The following is a 22,478-nucleotide window of genomic DNA, read 5'->3' on the forward strand; positions in this document are numbered from 1 at the left end:
AACTTTCATGTAAGCCAATTAATTTACACGTATTGGGATTTTTTTTTTAGCAAAGGCATGTAGCAAAATACAATTTGGCCTAAATTTATGAAGAAATTTGATTTTTAATTTTTTTTATTGGATATGTTTTATAGAAAAAAGCCATAAATATTGTTTTTTTTTGTTTTTGTTTTTTTAAATTTCAGTCTTTTTTTTTATACCACAAAATAGACAGATCCTCTGCTGAGCAGACAGATCCGCTTGGCAGATTCCACTTGTGTGAAAGGGTCCTTATGCCTCCTGCAGGAGGAGACTATCAGACGAATGATCATCCTTTTTTTTGCATGCTAGTCTCATATTGAAAATGAATAGGTTACTAAATTTACGAAAATTTTCATAAGGCAGAATACAAAGTCCCGTGATGATGTAATGTATTGTTAAGTATTCTTTTGTTTCTGAAATTGCGCAATCTTTGTCACTTGATTTTTATGGATGAATACTGTACCGATTACACAAAAATTGTTCATTCTGTTATCTTATGAGAAAAATGTTTGTGCTTGTCCCTTCAGAGTCGTGATTGGCTCTGGAAAGCTGTGTATTAACAATTAGATTATCAGTTGATTGCTCTGAAAGCATCATTTTTGGTCCAATTTTTTTTATCATGTGTACTAGGCTTTAGGATTCAGAAAGATGGAATGTATCAGTAAATAATGACTGCAGTACATGCACATCAGTGAGCTGTCAATCACCTGTCATTGATACACATGGGGGTTGATTTACTAAAACTGGAGAGTGCAAAATCTGGTGCAGTTGTGCATTGTAGCCACTCAACTTCTAACTTCAGCTTGTTCAATTAAACTTTGACAAACAAACTGGAAGCTGTTTGGTTTCTATGCAGAGCTGCACTAGATTTTGCACTCTCCAGTTTTAGTAAATCAACCCCCTGGCATATAGAGTAAGGTCAGTGACTGGACAGGGAGAAGTGATGGTCATGTTATAGATCTCATCATAGTCTGCCTAGGCTGCCCTGGGCATGGACCTGTGGAGGTGTCATTGACACATCCTTGTCATATCTCTCCCCAGACCATTTGGGAGCTTGCACGAGTCTACCTGCCAAGTGGTGATGGACAGCTCTCTTGCTCTAGGTTACCCAGGGCACGTTATCGGTTAAGTAAACAATAGAGTGGGATAGGCCAGGCCTGGGATAGACTATAAAAAGGCTGCAGGGGACAAAAAGAGCTTTGAGATGCAGAGAAACACTGTGACAGCAAGCTTCAGTATGGATCAGTCATTGACTAAAGACACTGAGGATCATAGCTTGTGTTCCATTCCTCTAGATTGCTACAGCTGCAAGTGTCTTAGAAGAAGAGAGAGAACTTTTCCAGTTGGATGTATCCGAGCTTCAAGAGGACTAGAGGGTAGAAGGGAACTAAGGTAGGTTATCTATAACACTTATTGGATCTTGAGACTGGCATTTAGGTAGCCTTCTTCCTGCAATACCAAGAAGATACCCATGGAAACCATTTAGGATCATGTCCCACCTGAGTAAAGCTGGCCTTTTACTATATAATCTGATCATACAATCTCTTTTACAGCTAACTTAATTTTGTAATATAAGGACAAACTACAATTTATTCAATTAGTATCAACTCAAATAGGGCTCTCCACTACATAGTTGATGGTAGATCTAAAGGGGATTGTTGCAATCAGATTGTTTAGTGTATGGCCATCTTAAGCCTCGTACATATGATGAGAATATTGGATGAATGATCATCCATTATTTAGGGTTTTTTTTTGCATGCTAGTCTCATATCAAAAGTCAAAGAGGTTACTAAAGTTACAAAAATTCTTGTACAACAGAATAAACATTTGGAAGTGCTGTAATGTATTTGTATTGTATTATTGGACAAAAACTGCACTGGTTAAATGAAAATCGTATGATCTGGTATCGTACAACAAACATTTTCGTGCTTGTCCCTTTCAATTTTGGATGAAAGTTGTGTACTAGCAATCAGATTATAGTTCGATCACTTCGAAAGCAGTATTTATCGTACACTTTTCTGATCGTGTGTACTTAAAGATTAGTCAGGATTGTATGCAATGGGTTATTGCACTTTGGTGTCCGTTTATGAACCAGTGGTAATAGATCGCTGCTCAGTTCTCCGGCATTCTCGGAGAACACAGTTCTCCTGTGAATGCCTTTTATGAAGCAGTTCTCCGAACAAATGGAGAACGGTCTCCAAACACTGGAGGACGGTCTCCAAATGCTGGAAAACGGCTGATTTTCCTGTAATCTTGCAAGATTACAGTAACAGATCAGTTTACTAAGTAGAGGTAAATTATCACTGCTTAGTTTGCGGTCCCTCCGATTCTCCAGCTCTGGGCTGGAGAATCTGGAGGGAGAACACAGATCTCCAGTGAAGGGCTGAACATGTTCTCCGCTGATCTCCTGAGTGTCATAAACTGTGAATGACCAGAGAATAGCTGCGATCCTCTGAATCGCAGCTATTCTCTGTGAAATAAATGGACACCTTTGTACATCATTACTAGAGATGAGCGAATCGAACTAGGCGAACCGGAATTCGAGTCGAATTTCAGGAAATATTCGATTCGTGTCGAAACCGAAATTTTGCCTACTTCGGGTGCGCGAATCGAACATTTCCCGATCAGCCGGCAAAAGTGTCCCTGCAGTGAGCTCCGCTATTTCTGACAGTTCTCTGACAGAAGGAACACATGTTTAGCGGTTGAAACATTGTATCTATTAGTTTACATTTAGGATACAGATGTTTCAACCACTGTACATGTGAAGAAGTTGTGAGAGAACTGTCAGAAATAGAGGAACTCTGCACATACACTTTTTGCCGGCTTGGAATTATTCTTCTTTTCATCCTACTTCTTCTTCTTCTTCATCCTCAGAAGAAGAGGATGAGGATGAGGATGAAGAAGAAGAAGAAGAAGAAGAAGAAGTAGGATGAAAAGAAGAATAATTCCAAGCCGGCAAAAAGTGTATGTGCAGAGTTCCTCTATTTCTGACAGTTCTCTCACAGCTTCTTCACATGTACAGCGGTTGAAACATCTGTATCCTAAATGGAAACTAATAGATACAATTTGTATCTATTAGTTTCCATTTAGGATACAGATATTTCAACCGCTGTACATGTGAAGAAGCTGTGAGAGAACTGTCAGAAATAGAGGAACTCTGCACATACACTTTTTGCCGGCTTGGAATTATTCTTCTTTTCATTCTTCTTCTTCTTCCTCATCCTCATCCTCATCCTCATCCTCTTCTTCTGAGGATGAGGATGAAGAAGAAGAAGAAGTAGGATGAAAAGAAGAATAATTCCAAGCCGGCAAAAAGTGTATGTGCAGAGTTCCTCTATTCTGCAGATACACTTAGAGGAGCTCTGCAGATACACTTAGAGGAGCTCTGCACATACACTTTTTGCCGGCTTGGAATTAATCTTATTTTCATCCTACTTCTTCTTCTTCTTCTTCTTCTTCTTCATCCTCATCCTCAGAAGAAGAAGAGGATGAGGATGAGGATGAAGAAGAAGAAGAAGAAGTAGGATGAAAATAAGAATAATTCCAAACCGGAAAAAAGTGTATGTGCAGAGCTCCTCTAAGTGTATCTGCAGAGCTCCTCTAAGTGTATCTGCAGAATAGAGGAACTCTGCACATACACTTTTTGCCGGAAACCGCTGTATGGAGTGAATGTCCCAGAACTGTCAGAAATAGACTATTTATGACAGTTCTGGGACATTCACTGCATACAGCTGTTTTAACCGCTGTATGGAGGGAATGTCATGGAACTGTCAGAAATAGACTATTAATGACAGTTCTGGGACTGTCCTTCAATGCAGCGGTTGAAACATTGTATGTATTTGTTTCCATAAATGGATCCATTTATGGAAACAAATACATACAATGTTTCAACCGCTGCATGGAAGGACAGTCCCAGAACTGTCATTAATAGTCTATTTCTGACAGTTCCATGACATTCCCTCCATACAGCGGTTAAAACAGCTGTATGGAGTGAATGTCCCAGATCTATCAGAAATAGACTATTTATGACAGTTCTGGGACATTCACTGCATACAGCTGTTTTAACCGCTGTATGGAGGGAATGTCATGGAACTGTCAGAAATAGACTATTAATGACAGTTCTGGGACTGTCCTTCCATGCAGCGGTTGAAACATTGTATGTATTTGTTTCCATAAATGGATCCATTTATGGAAACAAATACATACAATGTTTCAACCGCTGCATGGAAGGACAGTCCCAGAACTGTCATTAATAGTCTATTTCTGACAGTTCCATGACATTCCCTCCATACAGCGGTTAAAACAGCTGTATGGAGTGAATGTCCCAGATCTATCAGAAATAGACTATTTATGACAGTTCTGGGACATTCACTGCATACAGCTGTTTTAACCGCTGTATGGAGGGAATGTCATGGAACTGTCAGAAATAGACTATTAATGACAGTTCTGGGACTGTCCTTCCATGCAGCGGTTGAAACATTGTATGTATTTGTTTCCATAAATGGATCCATTTATGGAAACAAATACATACAATGTTTCAACCGCTGTATGGAAGGACAGTCCCACAACTGTCATTAATAGTCTATTTCTGACAGTTCCATGACATTCCCTCCATACAGCGGTTAAAACAGCTGTATGGAGTGAATGTCCCAGATCTATCAGAAATAGACTATTTATGACAGTTCTGGGACATTCACTGCATACAGCTGTTTTAACCGCTGTATGGAGGGAATGTCATGGAACTGTCAGAAATAGACTATTAATGACAGTTCTGGGACTGTCCTTCAATGCAGCGGTTGAAACATTGTATGTATTTGTTTCCATAAATGGATCCATTTATGGAAACAAATACATACAATGTTTCAACCGCTGCATGGAAGGACAGTCCCAGAACTGTCATTAATAGTCTATTTCTGACAGTTCCATGACATTCCCTCCATACAGCGGTTAAAACAGCTGTATGCAGTGAATGTCCCAGATCTATCAGAAATAGACTATTTATGACAGTTCTGGGACATTCACTGCATACAGCTGTTTTAACCGCTGTATGGAGGGAATGTCATGGAACTGTCAGAAATAGACTATTAATGACAGTTCTGGGACTGTCCTTCAATGCAGCGGTTGAAACATTGTATGTATTTGTTTCCATAAATGGATCCATTTATGGAAACAAATACATACAATGTTTCAACCGCTGTATGGAAGGACAGTCCCACAACTGTCATTAATAGTCTATTTCTGACAGTTCCATGACATTCCCTCCATACAGCGGTTAAAACAGCTGTATGGAGTGAATGTCCCAGATCTATCAGAAATAGACTATTTATGACAGTTCTGGGACATTCACTGCATACAGCTGTTTTAACCGCTGTATGGAGGGAATGTCATGGAACTGTCAGAAATAGACTATTAATGACAGTTCTGGGACTGTCCTTCAATGCAGCGGTTGAAACATTGCAATGCAGCGGTTGAAACAAATACATACAATGTTTCAACCGCTGCATGGAAGGACAGTCCCAGAACTGTCATTAATAGTCTATTTCTGACAGTTCCATGACATTCCCTCCATACAGCGGTTAAAACAGCTGTATGGAGTGAATGTCCCAGATCTATCAGAAATAGACTATTTATGACAGTTCTGGGACATTCACTGCATACAGCTGTTTTAACCGCTGTATGGAGGGAATGTCATGGAACTGTCAGAAATAGACTATTAATGACAGTTCTGGGACTGTCAGTCCCAGAACTGTCATTAATAGTCTATTTCTGACAGTTCCATGACATTCCCTCCATACAGCGGTTAAAACAGCTGTATGGAGTGAATGTCCCAGATCTATCAGAAATAGACTATTTATGACAGTTCTGGGACATTCACTGCATACAGCTGTCTTAACCGCTGTATGGAGGGAATGTCATGGAACTGTCAGAAATAGACTATTAATGACAGTTCTGGGACTGTCCTTCCATGCAGCGGTTGAAACATTGTATGTATTTGTTTCCATAAATGGATCCATTTATGGAAACAAATACATACAATGTTTCAACCGCTGCATGGAAGGACAGTCCCAGAACTGTCATTAATAGTCTATTTCTGACAGTTCTATGACATTCCCTCCATACAGCGGTTGAAACCGCTGTATGGAGTGAATGTCCCAGAACTGTCAGAAATAGACAGAAACTGTCACAGAACTGTCCTTCTTCTCATCCTTCTCCTTCTTCTCATCCTTCTTCTCATCCTTCTTCTCATCCTTCTCCTTCTTCTCATCCTTCTCCTTCTTCTCATCCTTCTCCTTCTGCTCATCCTTCTTCTCATCCTTCTCCTTCTTCTCATCCTTCTCCTTCTCCTTCTTCTCATCCTTCTCCTTCTCCTTCTTCTCATCCTTCTCCTTCTCATCCTTCTCCTTCTCCTTCTCATCCTTCTCCTTCTTCTCATCCTTCTCCTTCTTCTCATCCTTCTCCTTCTCCTTCTTCTCATCCTTCTCCTTCTCCTTCTCATCCTTCTCCTTCTTCTCATCCTTCTCCTTCTCCTCATCCTTTTTCTTCTCATCCTTCTCCTTCTCCTTCTTCTCATCCTTCTCCTTCTTCTCATCCTTCTCCTTCTTCTCATCCTTCTCCTTCTTCTCATCCTTCTCCTTCTTCTCCTTCTTCTCATCATTCTCCTTCTTCTCATCCTTCTCCTTCTTCTCATCCTTCTCATCCTTCTTCTCATCCTTCTTCTTCTCATCCTTCTCCTTCTTCTCATCCTTCTCCTTCTCCTTCTTCTCATCCTTCTCCTTCTTCTCATCCTTCTCCTTCTTCTCATCCTTCTCCTTCTCATCCTTCTCCTTCTCCTTCTTCTCTTCCTTCTCCTTCTTCTCATCCTTCTCCTTCTTCTCATCCTTCTTCTTCTCATCCTTCTCCTCCTTCTTCTCATCCTTCTTCTCATCCTTCTTCTTCTCATCCTTCTCCTTCTTCTCATCCTTCTCCTTCTCCTTCTTCTCATCCTTCTCCTTCTTCTCATCCTTCTCCTTCTTCTCATCCTTCTCCTTCTTCTCATCCTTCTCCTTCTTCTCATCCTTCTCCTTCTCCTTCTTCTCTTCCTTCTCCTTCTTATCATCCTTCTCCTTCTTCTCATCATTCTCCTTCTTCTCATCCTTCTCCTTCTTCTCATCCTTCTTCTTCTCATCCTTTTCCTTCTTCTCATCCTTCTTCTTCTCATCCTTCTTCTTCTCATCCTTCTCCTTCTCATCCTTCTCTTTCTTCTCATCCTTCTCCTTCTCCTTCTTCTCATCCTTCTCCTTCTTCTCATCCTTCTCCTTCTCCTTCTTCTCATCCTTCTCCTTATTCTCAGCCTTCTTCTTCTCATCCTTCTCCTTCTCATCCTTCTCCTTCTCATCCTTCTCCTTCTTCTCATCCTTCTCCTTCTTCTCATCCTTCTCCTTCTCCTTCTTCTCATCCTTCTCCTTCTCCTTCTTCTCATCCTTCTCCTTCTCCTTCTTCTCATCCTTCTCCTTCTTCTCATCCTTCTCCTTCTTCTCATCCTTCTCCTTCTCCTTCTTCTCATCCTTCTCCTTCTCCTCATCCTTTTTCTTCTCATCCTTCTCCTTCTCCTTCTTCTCATCCTTCTCCTTCTTCTCATCCTTCTCCTTCTTCTCATCCTTCTCCTTCTTCTCATCCTTCTCCTTCTTCTCATCCTTCTCCTTCTCCTTCTTCTCTTCCTTCTCCTTCTTATCATCCTTCTCCTTCTTCTCATCATTCTCCTTCTTCTCATCCTTCTTCTTCTTCTCATCCTTCTTCTTCTCATCCTTTTCCTTCTTCTCATCCTTCTTCTTCTCATCCTTCTTCTTCTCATCCTTCTCCTTCTCATCCTTCTCTTTCTTCTCATCCTTCTCCTTCTCCTTCTTCTCATCCTTCTCCTTCTTCTCATCCTTCTCCTTCTTCTCATCCTTCTCCTTATTCTCAGCCTTCTTCTTCTCATCCTTCTCCTTCTCATCCTTCTCCTTCTCATCCTTCTCCTTCTTCTCATCCTTCTCCTTCTTCTCATCCTTCTCCTTCTCCTTCTTCTCATCCTTCTCCTTCTCCTTCTTCTCATCCTTCTCCTTCTCCTTCTTCTCATCCTTCTCCTTCTTCTCATCCTTCTCCTTCTTCTCATCCTTCTCCTTCTCCTTCTTCTCATCCTTCTCCTTCTCCTCATCCTTTTTCTTCTCATCCTTCTCCTTCTCCTTCTTCTCATCCTTCTCCTTCTTCTCATCCTTCTCCTTCTTCTCATCCTTCTCCTTCTTCTCCTTCTTCTCATCATTCTCCTTCTTCTCATCCTTCTCCTTCTTCTCATCCTTCTCATCCTTCTTCTCATCCTTCTCCTTCTCATCCTTCTCCTTCTTCTCATCCTTCTCCTTCTCCTTCTTCTCATCCTTCTCCTTCTTCTCATCCTTCTCCTTCTCATCCTTCTCCTTCTCCTTCTTCTCTTCCTTCTCCTTCTTCTCATCCTTCTCCTTCTTCTCATCCTTCTTCTTCTCATCCTTCTCCTCCTTCTTCTCATCCTTCTTCTCATCCTTCTTCTTCTCATCCTTCTCCTTCTTCTCATCCTTCTCCTTCTCCTTCTTCTCATCCTTCTCCTTCTTCTCATCCTTCTCCTTCTTCTCATCCTTCTCCTTCTTCTCATCCTTCTCCTTCTTCTCATCCTTCTCCTTCTCCTTCTTCTCTTCCTTGTCCTTCTTATCATCCTTCTCCTTCTTCTCATCATTCTCCTTCTTCTCATCCTTCTCCTTCTTCTCATCCTTCTTCTTCTCATCCTTTTCCTTCTTCTCATCCTTCTTCTTCTCATCCTTCTTCTTCTCATCCTTCTCCTTCTCATCCTTCTCTTTCTTCTCATCCTTCTCCTTCTCCTTCTTCTCATCCTTCTCCTTCTTCTCATCCTTCTCCTTCTCCTTCTTCTCATCCTTCTCCTTATTCTCAGCCTTCTTCTTCTCATCCTTCTCCTTCTCATCCTTCTCCTTCTCATCCTTCTCCTTCTTCTCATCCTTCTCCTTCTTCTCATCCTTCTCCTTCTCCTTCTTCTCATCCTTCTCCTTCTCTTTCTTCTCATCCTTCTCCTTCTCCTTCTTCTCATCCTTCTCCTTCTTCTCATCCTTCTCCTTCTTCTCACCCTTCTCCTTCTCCTTCTTCTCATCCTTCTCCTTCTCCTTCTTCTCATCCTTCTCCTTCTCCTTCTCCTTCCTCATCTCCAAGGGCATTTAAATTAAAGGTACAGTGTTCTGCACTAATTTAAAGGCTCTCTGAAGCCTAGAAACCCTTTAAATAAGTCATCTTCGTAGCGGAGAAATTCGTATCGAATCGAATTTCACACTGGAATTCGCCGAATCAGCCGAATCGAATTTTTCATTTCTTCGCTCATCTCTAATCATTACTTTCTGCACTCACTGTCTGAAGCTCACAATGGTCTCCTGTGCCTACAGGTATTTATTACAGGTTATAAAGCATGGCCAACTTGTTCAGCATTTTACATATTGTACATTAAGGAGCTTACAACCTAAGGTCCCTATCTCACAAGCATTCATACACAAACTAGGGTCCATTGAGACAGGAGCCAATTCATTATTATCAGCATGTCTTTGCAGTTTCAACAATAGTAATTAGGAGTCTTACAAATCATTTTACATTTACACACAAGAACAAGGATTATTTTGCAAGAGCTAACACAGGCTGCTAGCATAATTTTCTGCTTCACTGGTTTTTAATTAACTTTATAAAACATTATTTGGGTTAAAAGAAGATACCAAAGAAAAAAAATATCCCACATAATAATAAGTACTACAAAAAGAATTCTGTAACAGTAGGAAGCATAGATGGGAGTAAGAAGTGGTGCAATGTTTCCCATGAGTAACACAGATATGTAATACACAGGGGTGGACTGACCATTTGGAAACTTGGGCACTGCCCGAGGGCCCGGGGTCAGTAGGGGGCCCCATGAGATGCCCCTGGTACCTTTTTCATAGGCTTTTTTGAGTTTGGGCAAGGACACAGGGGCCAAATGATCCCCTATTGCCCAGGGGCCCCATGAGTTGTCTGTCCGTTCCTGTATGTAATGCAACATCTAAGGCATGTGGGGAAAATGTACTAAAACCGGAGCACTCAGAATCTAGTGTAGCTGTGCGAGGCAATCAGCTTCTAACTTCAGTTTGTTCAATTAAGCTTTGACAATTAGCTTGGGTTCACACTGATGTGGTGCAGAATTTGCCGTGTTTTCTGTGCGAATTCCACACCGCATCAGAATCGTACCCCGTTCATGCGAACTGATGTGGGTGTGTATGTTAAGTTAGCAATACCCTGAAATCGCTACACAAAATGCGGTGCGATATGCAGAATCGGATCGCATAGGTGTGAATACCCATGCGATCCGATTATAGTGCAGACCCAAAAAAGGGTCATGCACCTTTTTGGTGCAGATGCGGTGCGATTTGAGCCATACAAAATGTATGGCTCCGATCACACCGCACACAAAACGCACAGGAATGCAGTGCGGTTCCTGTGTGAATCACATGCGATGTATCGCACCGCATTAGTGTGAACCTAGCCTAAGGCTGGCCATACACTATACAATATTCTGTTCAATTTCTAACCAATTGCCTTTAAATTTACCTTCAACTATTTAGTGGAAGGCCTTGCCTAATTGGATACAACTGAAAGTGTTGTTTAGGTTTGACCTCATATTATATGGTTTTTGGTAAATCTAAAGCAATTTTCTAAAGTAAATTGTATAATGTAGGCCAGCCTAAAACCTGGAAGCTGATTGGTTTCTATGCACCAGATTTTAGTAAATCCCTCCCCCCCGGGCTGTTAACATAATTTAGGCATATAAACAAGGGAGTGGCTGATCTCTAAGAAATGGTTGGATTAATATATAGTATGTGAGGAATACACATGTCCCAGGGAACCACAAGTGTCAGTATGCTCACCAGTGCCCAAACAGCTAGAGATTTCCTACAGGTACTATATACCCTTTCATCAGTCTCTGATGCTATATGATTTACTAAGATGGCATTTAGCTGACTTTTATTCTGTATTTAAAGTACATGCCTATGTATTTAATGAGTACTAAATTAAAAGAAACCCGTATGAAGGGGTGGACTGACCATTTGGAAACTCGGGCATTGCCTGAGGGCCCAGGGTCAGTAGGGGGCCCCATGAGATGCCCCTGGTACCTTTTTCATAGGCTTTTTTGAGTTTGGGCTAGAACACAGGGGCCCCATGATCCCCTATTGCCTGGGGGCCCCATGAGTTGTAAGTTCGCCCCTGCCTGTATGGATAGAAACAGGTACACTGCCGTTGCAGACTTCCTTCTGAGAAGATTAGATGCCTGGCTTTCCTGCTCATCCATTAGCTTCAGTACTTGCTGACCTGACATTAAGGCTCCATTCACACTTGTGCAACTTCAAAATCATGCAATTTCATTACAACTTTACAATGTGACGTTGATGCGACTTTGGATGAGTGCGACTTTGGTTTTGACCAAGGATGATTGTTTGTTCTGTACAAAGTCACACACAAGTTGCATGTATATCATTCAGGTGCGACTTTCATGCGACTTTTGCATTGAAGTGTATGACCCTCAGGGCATATGAAAGTCATACCAAAGTAGTGCAGGAACTACTTTCAAGTTGCTGCGACTTGAAGTCGAACATATATGAATAGTACTCATTTGGTAACATGAACTGCGACTTTAGATCCCAAAGTCGCATGACAAGTCGCACAAGTGTGAATGGGCTCTTAGGCAGACAGATTAGGAATGCTGATTTTACTCTGACTTTCTAATATGCATGTCAGTTCTATGTCAGTGACTGAAACTAGGGACAGCTAGAAATGTAGTAGGTTCCAAAGATGGTCAGCAATGGCAGTCTGCATGTTTTTTGCACCACCATGGTTTCTTTAATCCTCTGTCTACTGAATTGCACAAAGTCATGTACAGAGGTTAGACCAGGCAATGAATTAATTCCATCTTGTCACACATACATGTACAGTACACTCATGTAAGATGTTGCTTTACTTATAACCACAGTAAATATGCAAATCTTTACTTTATATTTTCACAATCATTACATACGATATTATATTTTTTCTTATTTCAGAATCGTATGATATAGTTGCTATAAGTTAACATTTTACATCTATTCCTTTAACCACTTGCTGTCCTGAGGATTTACCCCCCCCCCCCCCCTTCCTGACCAGGCCATTTTTTGCATTACGGCGCTGCATTACTGTAACTGACAATTGCAAGGTCATGCAACGTTACACCCAAATGAAATTTACATCCTTTTTTCCCCACAAATAGAGCTTTCTCTTGGTGGTATTTGATCGCCTGTGCAATTTTTTGCTCTATAAACAAATAAAGACTGACAATTTTGAGAAAAAACTATATTTTTGACTTTTTGCAATTAAACGTGTCCAGTAAAAAAATTAAAAAAATCTAATTTCATCATACATTTACACAAAAATGTATTCTGCTACATGTCTTTGCTAAAAAAAAAATCCCAATACGTGTAAACTAATTGTTTTACATGAACGTTATAGCATTTACAAATGGCAGTATAGATACTGGAATGTTCTTTTTTACTAGCAATGATAGCGATCAGCGACATATAGCGGGACTGCGGCAGGCATTCTGACACTGGGGGTAATTGACTTGGTGTCACTGACATCCCCAGTGACACCAATACAGTGATCAGTTCTAATAAGAAGCACTGACATTGTACTAAGGGCACTGGGCAGGAAGGGGTTAACATGAGGGGCGATCAAAGGGTTAACTGTGTGCTGCATGTGTTTTACATTGTGTGCTGTGTTTCACTGTAAGCACACTGCTTTGTATGCCTCTGTTAAGCAGAGCCATACAAAGCAGTGTGCAGGAGCTGACAGGGGAGAGATCTGTGTTGTTTATACACCGGTCTCTCCCCTGTCGGACATACTCAGTGATCACTGGGTGCAGCCGAGTAATCACCGGCTGGGACCTGGTGATTGACAGCCAAGGCCGCGAATGGTGGTGCTGGTAGAGCACGTGCGTCCCCTACCCGGAACTGCAGAAATCACGTGTATATATATACGTGATTTTGCGCACCTGTTCCGCCCTGTAGCAGTATTTCTGCTATAGGGCGGTGTGGAACTGGTTAATTAACATTGCACATTTCACTCAAGCTCACTAGTTGTACAACTTGAAATATAAGGGTATATCAGTTGGAACTCCTGTATAATTTGTCCACATAAGCATTTTTGCTTTTCAGGAATGTGATTTTTTAGGGGATTTGGGGAGACACTTTTTAAAACTTGTTTTTGTCACTGAATGCCATGTGCCAAAAACTAGTATACTGGTATTGAGCTATTAAAGGTTGGGTGGAGGAAACTAATTGAACTGTTCAGGAATGTGATTTTTTTGCATCGTTTTCTTGACAATTATAATCTAAATATAATATAATATACAATTAGTTGGCATTTGTTATACAAACGTGCTTTTCTGACATTCATTGTATATGAATGATATATCGTTTGAACCTTTTGCATTATCAATTAGTTTCCTCCACCCAACCTTTATTAACCTCCCTAACCTTTAATTCTTAACCTCCCATTTAACTCAACACATGGTTAACCTTGTAACTTTCCTCAAAAATTAAGATGGCCATAAATGTTTAGAATCTTGGACGTTTCAGTAGGGACTGGCCAAGCTTTGATCCATCTATGGACAGCCTGGTTGTACCCAAGTTGAACGATGGATCAACTTGGGTACAACAAGCATGTCAGATTCCTAGCATGCAATTATTGCAAGTGGCTATAGGCACTAGAGACAATCACTGTGTTCTCCCAGCAGGGATGGCTCCCCAATCAAACCCCCACCAGGAGAACACAACAGCTCCAAGAAAATCACATTATCTATGGCCTGCCTCATACACAACACTTTTCAAAATAAAAAAAATGTTATATATATCATTGAACAAAGGTTAACTTTAAATGCATCCCTTTTATTTTTCAGACCACATGTGACATTCTGGAGACCTTGGATTCGCAATAGCTCCAATAAAACCTTGGTATGTTGTATCTCCTATGGTCATTCAGATACTGTATCATATCATACAGTCTATTCTTTTTTCTTTTCCTATTCTGGTCTTCAGTTATGAAATCAGCCTATTAAATGTATTCTGCATGGACAATTTAATTTAAACTGCGAATATATGCAGTGAACAATACTCAAGGTCCTTCTTTCACATACTTTGAATAAGACTCTTCTTTTGTAGAATTCAGGGGCTTTCACTTTTAGAAATCTTCAACATCATTTCTTAATAAATGTCATACTCCAGTGCCATTTACAAGGATGTTGTCATCAAGCACCTCTTAATGCCCTGTAAACACTATAAGAAAATCATACAAAAATTTTTGAACGAGGACCGATCATTCAATAATCGGATCTTTAGTACACAGCTTTCGAGAGCGGATCATGACAATTCGTGTGACAATATCCGAAGGGACAAATACAAAAAACTTTCTCGTATGATACCAGATCGTACGATTTTCATTTAATCAGTACAGTAGTTATCCGAAGATACAATAAAAAAACAATACAATATATGACATCACTTTCGAAATTCTTTTCTTTCATAGGAGAATTACTTTCGAAATTCTTTTCTTTCATAGGAGAATTTTTGTATCTTTAACTTTTTCACTTTCGATGTGAGACTAGCAGGCGAAAAAAAACGGGCGTTCGTTTGTCCGATATTCTCGTTTTGTGTACGGGGTTTAACTCACTGCCTTGAATTTTCTTTTGTTGCTTCTTTATTCCCGGTTAGGACATATTTAAATGACTTTTGAAACCACTCATGTAGTGCAAATGCATGTTTGTAGATTGATAACTTGCATTGCATGAAGAAATCTTTGAATAGCCAATCTGCGTAGGCAGATAGAAAAACACAACACTGCATTGCTTGCGACTTTTTAACATGGAGATAGTACGACAGGTTTAATATTTTTACATGTTGGCCTAACCTTTTATGCTAAAAATAATTATACCCTTCTGGCTATTCCTTTTTAAACATCAGCCAATGAAAATGTTAAACCTGTGCAGATAAAGTATATATTACATATGACATGCATATTAGAAGAGATCAAAAACCATTTCATTTTTAGCAGTCTTGTGCACACATGTCCTTCCATTAGATACCATACATGGTTTAACCTTTTTCACACAAAGCTGAGGTGTCAATGGTATAAACAGCTCTCAGGTCACTGCTCTAATGCACAAAACAGCTTGTAGAGATAACATTTTCTCCTCTGAATTCTAGCCATATGTCCCCGGCCTGTGTGAAAATCCACAATCTGGACAGAAAGCTGCAGAGTACAACCACCCCGTGAGGTAAGCCTTGTTCCCAGCTTATGTAGAGTTTACGTACTTATATGCCATGGGACAGATGTTGAACCTGGTGTTTGGAGAGTAGTTTCAAAAGGCGCAATTGTTTTCTTTTGTGGATATTGTTTATAGGTAAACATGCCATGTCCATGCATATTGCATACAGAAACAGTTTCAACAGTTTTAAAGTGCATTTCCATTTTTTCCAGCCAATATTGAGGAAACCCCACTATGGGTAGAATTACTAAAATTGGTGCCCTCAGAATCTGGTGCAAATTGTGCATGATAACCAATCAGTATCTAACTTCAGTTTGTTCAATTAAGCTTTGACAAAAAAATCTGGAAGCTGATTGGTTTCTATGCAGAGTTGCATCAGATTTTGCATTCTCTGGTTTTAGTAAAAAAAAACCCCTAGATGTTAGTTAGGTGTTCTCCTTCACACAGCATACAATTAAAATAAAAACAAAATTTTACTTTTAGATGTTTTTCAGGAGAGGGCCTCATGACAGACATGGATCAATGTCAGAGTGAGTCTGTCCTAAAGACTGGCTGAGTCTCCTCTCATTAACACACATTGTAAAAAGCCCAGCTTCTAAGACCAGCCATAGGTTATTATTTTTTTTTGTATTAGACAGTGGTAAAAATTTAAAAAATGAGTGGTTCCCCCATCCACACATGCGAGGTGTTTAGTGGAATCCCCCTGCTATGCTATTGTATTCACCATTATAGGAAAACACTAATCAGTGTTACATCCAATTTGGCTACAGCCTACTGATGGAGAAAAATTTTCCAACATTCCAATTCTACAGACGTTGATCATTAGATCAACTTCCATTGAGTGGGGATGACCAGACTTGGACTGAAATTTGTCCGGTTCCTGCTGAACTGGCCAAATTTGAACCATCTATGGGCAGCTTAAACCTTTTACCCTTTGTTAGGACAGAGACGGGGGAATTTAATAAATCCATAACAATGCTTTAAAATGGACTGTGCCAGATTCAATGCTGCCCGCTTCATTAACTTTACCAACACTAGATTTAGATCATTCTTAAAAGTACTACTTAGAAAAAATTCTGCTATTAATGCACCAAAATCAAATATATTTACCTCCAGTTCATAGATAATAAAACTAGGTAATTAAAACCCACTCTAAGTTGGCATACAGAAATAGGTAGAGTTCCTGTCCCTGTATGCAGTGTAACAGAGCGGAATATTTCCCACCGCTACCCACTCCCTGTCACTGGCTTTAGCAACCAGTGATGCTACAGTGGGTGCAACATGATGGAGAAGTTGAGAAGCTAGTTTCCCATCAGATCCTCAGTCTTCTTGTAACTGACAGCGGGCAGTAGGGGCATTCTATAGCCAATAGCAGGCTGTCTATTACCTAAGGATCTGCCCACTGCCTGCCATCAAACACAAGGGGAATGGAACTGATGGGAACTAGTGTCTGCCAATCCCTACCAGGCTTGCCCCCCCTCCCTTCCATAGCAGTTGTGTATAGACACTTCAGCCTCATTGTATCTCCACATGCAGTGTGTGCCCCAGATTCATGTCTACTGGTACATGAATCTGGTGCCCTCGCTGGCATTTGTCATATAGAGGCATGTCAAAAGTGTCTTAGACATTCTTTATGAATTCCCCTGACAGTGTCATAATCTCATTTACTTGTTTAATTTATTTATTTATTACAGGTTCTTACATAGCGGTGACAATGTGTATATATATATATATATATATATATATATATATATATATACACATATTGCACATTCACATCAGTCCCTGTCCTCAAGGAGAGTACAATCCAAGGTCCCTAACTCACACTCATACTGTACATACACATACTAGGCTCCATTTACACATTTACACAGGAGCTAACTAACCTATGAAGATCTGCCTGCACAGTACAGACATGGTTAATTATGGCAAACACAGTTTCCCAGACCGCTCACAAACAAAACCACAAAAATCAGTTACCTATAATAAGGATACTCTGTAAACGTTTCTATCTCAAATAAAGACACCCTATTTTTTATGTTCTTATCCACATAAATGAACTAGATATGATGTATGGTATTTCCCCTTTAATGCCCTAGACAGTAAAATATTACTGAAAGTGTCAGTGCTAGGGAGGAGACAAATCAGGCAAGGGCTCCACATAGCCCTCTTTGTCTTTGTGGCAATTGAGGGTGGCAATGCTGCTCACCTTCTCACAAACAGAAGGGCAGCAGTATTTATAGTACAATGCTTCCTGCTTACTGAAGGGTTCTAGGGATGATTCAGTAGGGGGAATGTCAAACTTCTGCAGAGAGACCGCTGCTTCCACACAGGGAGAAAAGGTTCTTCTCTGAAGCATGCTGGCAGGAGACATGGCTATGGCTGCTGTACAAAGAAAATAAATGGTAGGACTTTGAGCACCTTTTTTTTAACTTGGAATGTATTAGGTGATTTAAAATAAAAATTCAGCTGGGCTTTAAAGTGGCCTTGTCACTATATAAAATTTGATGAAATTATTAATTCTTTCATTTCCCACGACCAAATGCTCCTCATATTGACAAAAGAACCAACACTGCCAGGAGTCCTCTTGGGTCCCCCCAGGTTCCTCCTGCTGACCTCCATTTTTTGCAGGATACAGTGGTGACGTGGAGGTCAGCAGGAGGAACCATTGAGCTCTGTACTGGACCCAAGGGATTGTTACTCCTGGAAAGTGTCAGTTTTTCTGCAGAATTCACATAAAGACTGGGTAGCATGGCAGCAGGAAAGGTATGTTTACATATTATTCTATTATCATTATCATTCTTATTCTGTTTTGCAGGCTATTTTGGCCCAAGTCCAAACCACTTGATAATATGTATCTGGAAGCAGCAGATTTATTACGGAGCTTTCCAGTCCAAGCTACCTTATCATTTTACAATGACTCTGAATCAGACACAGACAATGAGGAGAACAACAGTGAGGAAGAACATGACTCTGGATTTGAATCTGAATAATATGATATGCCAAAAAGATTTGACTATATAAATGGCTGTGACACTTACAATGTGCATTTTTTTCCAACTTGTACATATTTTATATTTATAGTCACACAAAAAGCATAGTCCATATTTACAAGATTGTAGCACAAATTAATGGAATACAGACATAAAACAGCGTGAACTACTTTACTTACAGGTGATACTTAATTTGCAGTCAGATATCCACAGAAAAACATTTTACACTGGAAACATAGTTTGGGTGTACTTAGTGCATATTAGATGGAAAATGTAGCAAGGAAGCTAAGAAGAAATTATTATTATTATTTATTATTATTACACAGGATTTATATAGCGCCAACAGTTTGCTCAGCGCTTTGCAATATAACGGGAGACAATACAGCAACAATACAGTTCAATACAAGAGGGATAGGAGGGCCCTGCCCCTTGGAGCTTACAATCTAAGAAAATTATTTTATATCTGCAAATAGTAGATGTTATAATGAACTGATTTGTACAGTGTACAACACTATAATACACAAACCTGAAGTCAAACAACGCTAGATGCTGCTTAAAGTCTTACTAAACCCAGGACCCTGCATTCACTATATCTGGTCTCCCACAGTACACACAACATGAAAATGCAATTATTTTAGTAAATATAAACTGCTAAATACATTTTCTCATCAGCAGTTAGAGCAGTCTTGTGACTTCAGCAGAGCACTGGTTAAAGCTTGTAGGAGGAGTTTTCTTACTGCCCAGTGCTGATTGGCCCTGTACTGATCACATGCACCCTCCCAAGAAAAAAAAAAAACAAACTCTCTAGCAACACACACCAAACTGAGCATGTGCATGTGACCACAGATTCAGTCTGTATCAGGTGGTCATTTCAACAAGAGGAGGGGCAGAGAAGAAAGGATCAAACATCCTTTTTGCACAATGCAGACGATTAACCCCTTAGGTTCCACAGTGAGTATAACAAGCATGCTTTACTGCATATACAGACTGATTTACTGTTGTGGGTTTAGTAGCACTTTAAGGAATGGCCTAGAAAAGCATAGTCCAAGCAAAAACATTCCTTTTTTTCTTTCTAGATGTTCAAGTTGCAGTCGCCCATAATAACTAATTATGAAATATTTTTATAGATTTGACTACAATAAGCAAAAATGGGATTGGTTGCTGTGGGCTACAACACTTAGCACATTGACTTTGTTAAATAGTCCAAAAATGTACAGTTCATGCTGCATAGTTAAAAATACAATGTCATGTATTATGTTCTTTTTATGTTTATAGAAGTCCTGTATGACCCACAGGGCTCTTGCACATGGGCACTAACATTGCATGGGCTCAGCCCGTATTATTTATCCAAAACATACAAAATTCTTAGCAGTCTATTGCATTCAGTATCTGTTTTATAGCTAGTACATCTGCATCTGTAAGTAAATGGCATGCTCCTTTTTGTAACAGTTCAATATAAAATGTTCTATAATATAAACGTTCAGTATAAAGATGTAACCTTTTTCAATAAGGCTAAGAACAATGTGCAGCATCGCATATAAGTAATCGGAAATCATACTGCTCTGTTCGGGCTTTTGTTATAAAAAATCTGATTGTCTGCAATGGAGTACTGCACTTTGTACATTATCATTGCTCTTGACACTGCTTCAAAGAATAGGTCTTAAAACATAATAGCACACATAACAGTTTTTATGTCATTCAGAAAATCTTTCAGTTTCATCAGTGGTGATCAGTTTAGTATAGTATAAATGAACTAATGACATTTTTTAATATAAAATTGTATAATAGGCTACAAAGAGAAATATATTTATTTTATTACATTTTGTATGATGTTTACTAATATTAAAATCAATAAAATACCTCATTATTCTGTATTTATTTTCAAGTGTTCTCATGGCTGTACCATTTATTATTATGGAAAGTGTTTACTGTTTACTGTTTATGAATTTCCCTAATTATGCTCTTTTTATTTCCCTGCTCAGAAATGTCAAAGGAGCAAATGTATGAAAAAGTCTCTTTATGTGCTGAATTTACTGGCAGTCAGTAGTACACTCATCGGGGTTGATTTACCAAGAACAAGTAGGCTGTTAATCGTGCAAGCAAAATTGCGCATTGCAAGAGAATTGTCGCCAGAGCTTAGTGAATGTGGTGAAATTTTACTTTGCAAAGAATACCCAATCACGTGAATGGAAAATTTAAAAAAACATGATTTTGCTTGGACATGAGTGCCTGATGGAAGTCAGCAGAGCTTCACCTCATTCATTAAGGATTGTGGAAACTTTCCTTGGAAAGTGCAACATCCCTTGCAAAGTGAACAGTTTATTTATCTTTAGTACATCAACCCCATTGAATACTGATGGATGATCAAAGTGATGTAGAATCTTTCTTAGGTGCATGCAAGATTGTCACATATGTTTCCAGAGTTCTCCACAATGCTATACTTGTGTCTGTGGGTCAACCAGGGGTGGACTGACCATTTGGAAACTCGGGCACTGCCCGACGGCCCGGGTCAGTAGGGGGCCCCACGAGATGCCCCTGGTACCTTTTTCATAGGTTTTTTTGAGTTTGGGGAAGGACACAGGGGCCCCATGATCCCCTATTGCCCGGGGGCCCCATGAGTTGTCAGTCCGCCCCTAGGGTCAACCAATAAACATTAACAAATGTTCTTGCTGCTGCAAAAACACAAGAAACTATACATCTGAGACCTTGCCTGAACCTGATATGCACAAATAAAATCTAAAACAATAAATCTGCCTAATTCTGTGCTTAACCGCAGGTTTAATGTATATACAGTAAAGGAAAGAAATGATCAGTCTAAAAATCGAATGGTAGGTGTATTGTAACACCGAGAGACAGAATAGCAACAAAAAATTCAAAATAAATGCATGTCTAACAAATTATGCACTGATTTGCATGTTCATGAGGGAAATAACTATTTGATCCCCTTTACAAAACATGACTTAGTACTTGGTGGCAAATCTCTTGTTGGAAATCACAGAGGTCAGACGTTTCCTGTAGTTGGCCACCAGGTTTGCACACATCTCAGGAGGGATTTTGGCCCACTCCTCTTGGCAGATCCCAGTCATTAAGGTTTGGTGGCTGACTTTTGGCAACTCAAACTTTCAGCTCCCTCCACAGATTTTCAATCGGATTAAGGGTCTGGAGACTGGCTAGGCCACTCCAGGACCTTAATGTGCCACTGCTTTTTCCACACTGCTCAACCTTTTGCAAATTAAAATGTATAAGAACCCCTATGGATTTTTATTTGCAGGTAGTCAACAAGAAAAGGCAGTACTGGCCTTTATTATAAGAAAACCAACATGATCTTCAAACTCAATGTCATAGAAGAACCCTATATCGAATGTTTTTGTTAAATATTTATGCGAACAATAGAAACGTATATTAACCACTTCCCAACCGCCCTGTAGCAGATATATTGCTACAGGGCAGCACGTGTGCGTACAATCACACATATATATATATATATATATATATATATACATAATTGTGCATTTCTGGGTAGGGGGCACGCGCACCATTCGCGGTGGCGGCTGTCATTCAAAATGGTCTCAGCCAGTGATTACTCGCCCGCACCCGGTGATTGCTGAGCATCTCCGACCGGGAGGAGAACAGTATGTAAACAATACAGTTCTCTTCCCTTTCAGCTCGTGCACACTGCTTTGGATGGCTGCACACAGCACAGCCATCCAAAGAAGTGTGATTACAGTGAAGCACATGGAAGAAAAATATATTTTAAATATATTTAAAAAATATTCTTCCCAAATATATTTACATATATTTGAAATGCTTACATTTTGGCCATATTAAATATAATATAAAAATACAAATCTAATTTTTTGGAATGCATTTACAAATATATGCAAAAATATATGTTAAAATGACTTTTTTATATGTTTGAAAAAATCTGAAAAATATATATATATAAAAAAAATATATAAATATATTTTTAATATATTTAATATAGCCAAAATTGTAGCATTTCAAATATATGTCAATATATTTGGGAAGAATATTTTTAAAATATATTTCAAATACATTTTGTCTTCCATATGGACACACACAGAGCTTACAGTGAAACAGCACAC

The 22,478-nt window shown here is 39.6% G+C and overlaps 1 protein-coding gene across 1 annotated transcript; it reads left to right on the plus strand.

Annotated features, from left to right (window-relative positions):
* Window positions 1-1,258: 1,258 nt before the first annotated feature.
* Window positions 1,259-18,372, plus strand: LOC149449539 (protein ripply2.2-like). The gene is made up of 4 exons (XM_089693089.1): window positions 1,259-1,413; window positions 14,015-14,069; window positions 15,318-15,388; window positions 18,198-18,372. Exons 1-4 carry the CDS (start codon window positions 1,259-1,261, stop codon window positions 18,370-18,372), a joined length of 456 nt encoding a protein of 151 aa, XP_089549215.1.
* Window positions 18,373-22,478: the final 4,106 nt, after the last annotated feature.

This window comes from Staurois parvus, unplaced genomic scaffold (assembly GCF_062004578.1).
Source record: "Staurois parvus isolate SC_StPar_1 unplaced genomic scaffold, SC_StPar_1.0 ptg000613l, whole genome shotgun sequence".
In the NCBI taxonomy this organism is placed as follows: Eukaryota; Metazoa; Chordata; class Amphibia; order Anura; family Ranidae; genus Staurois; species Staurois parvus.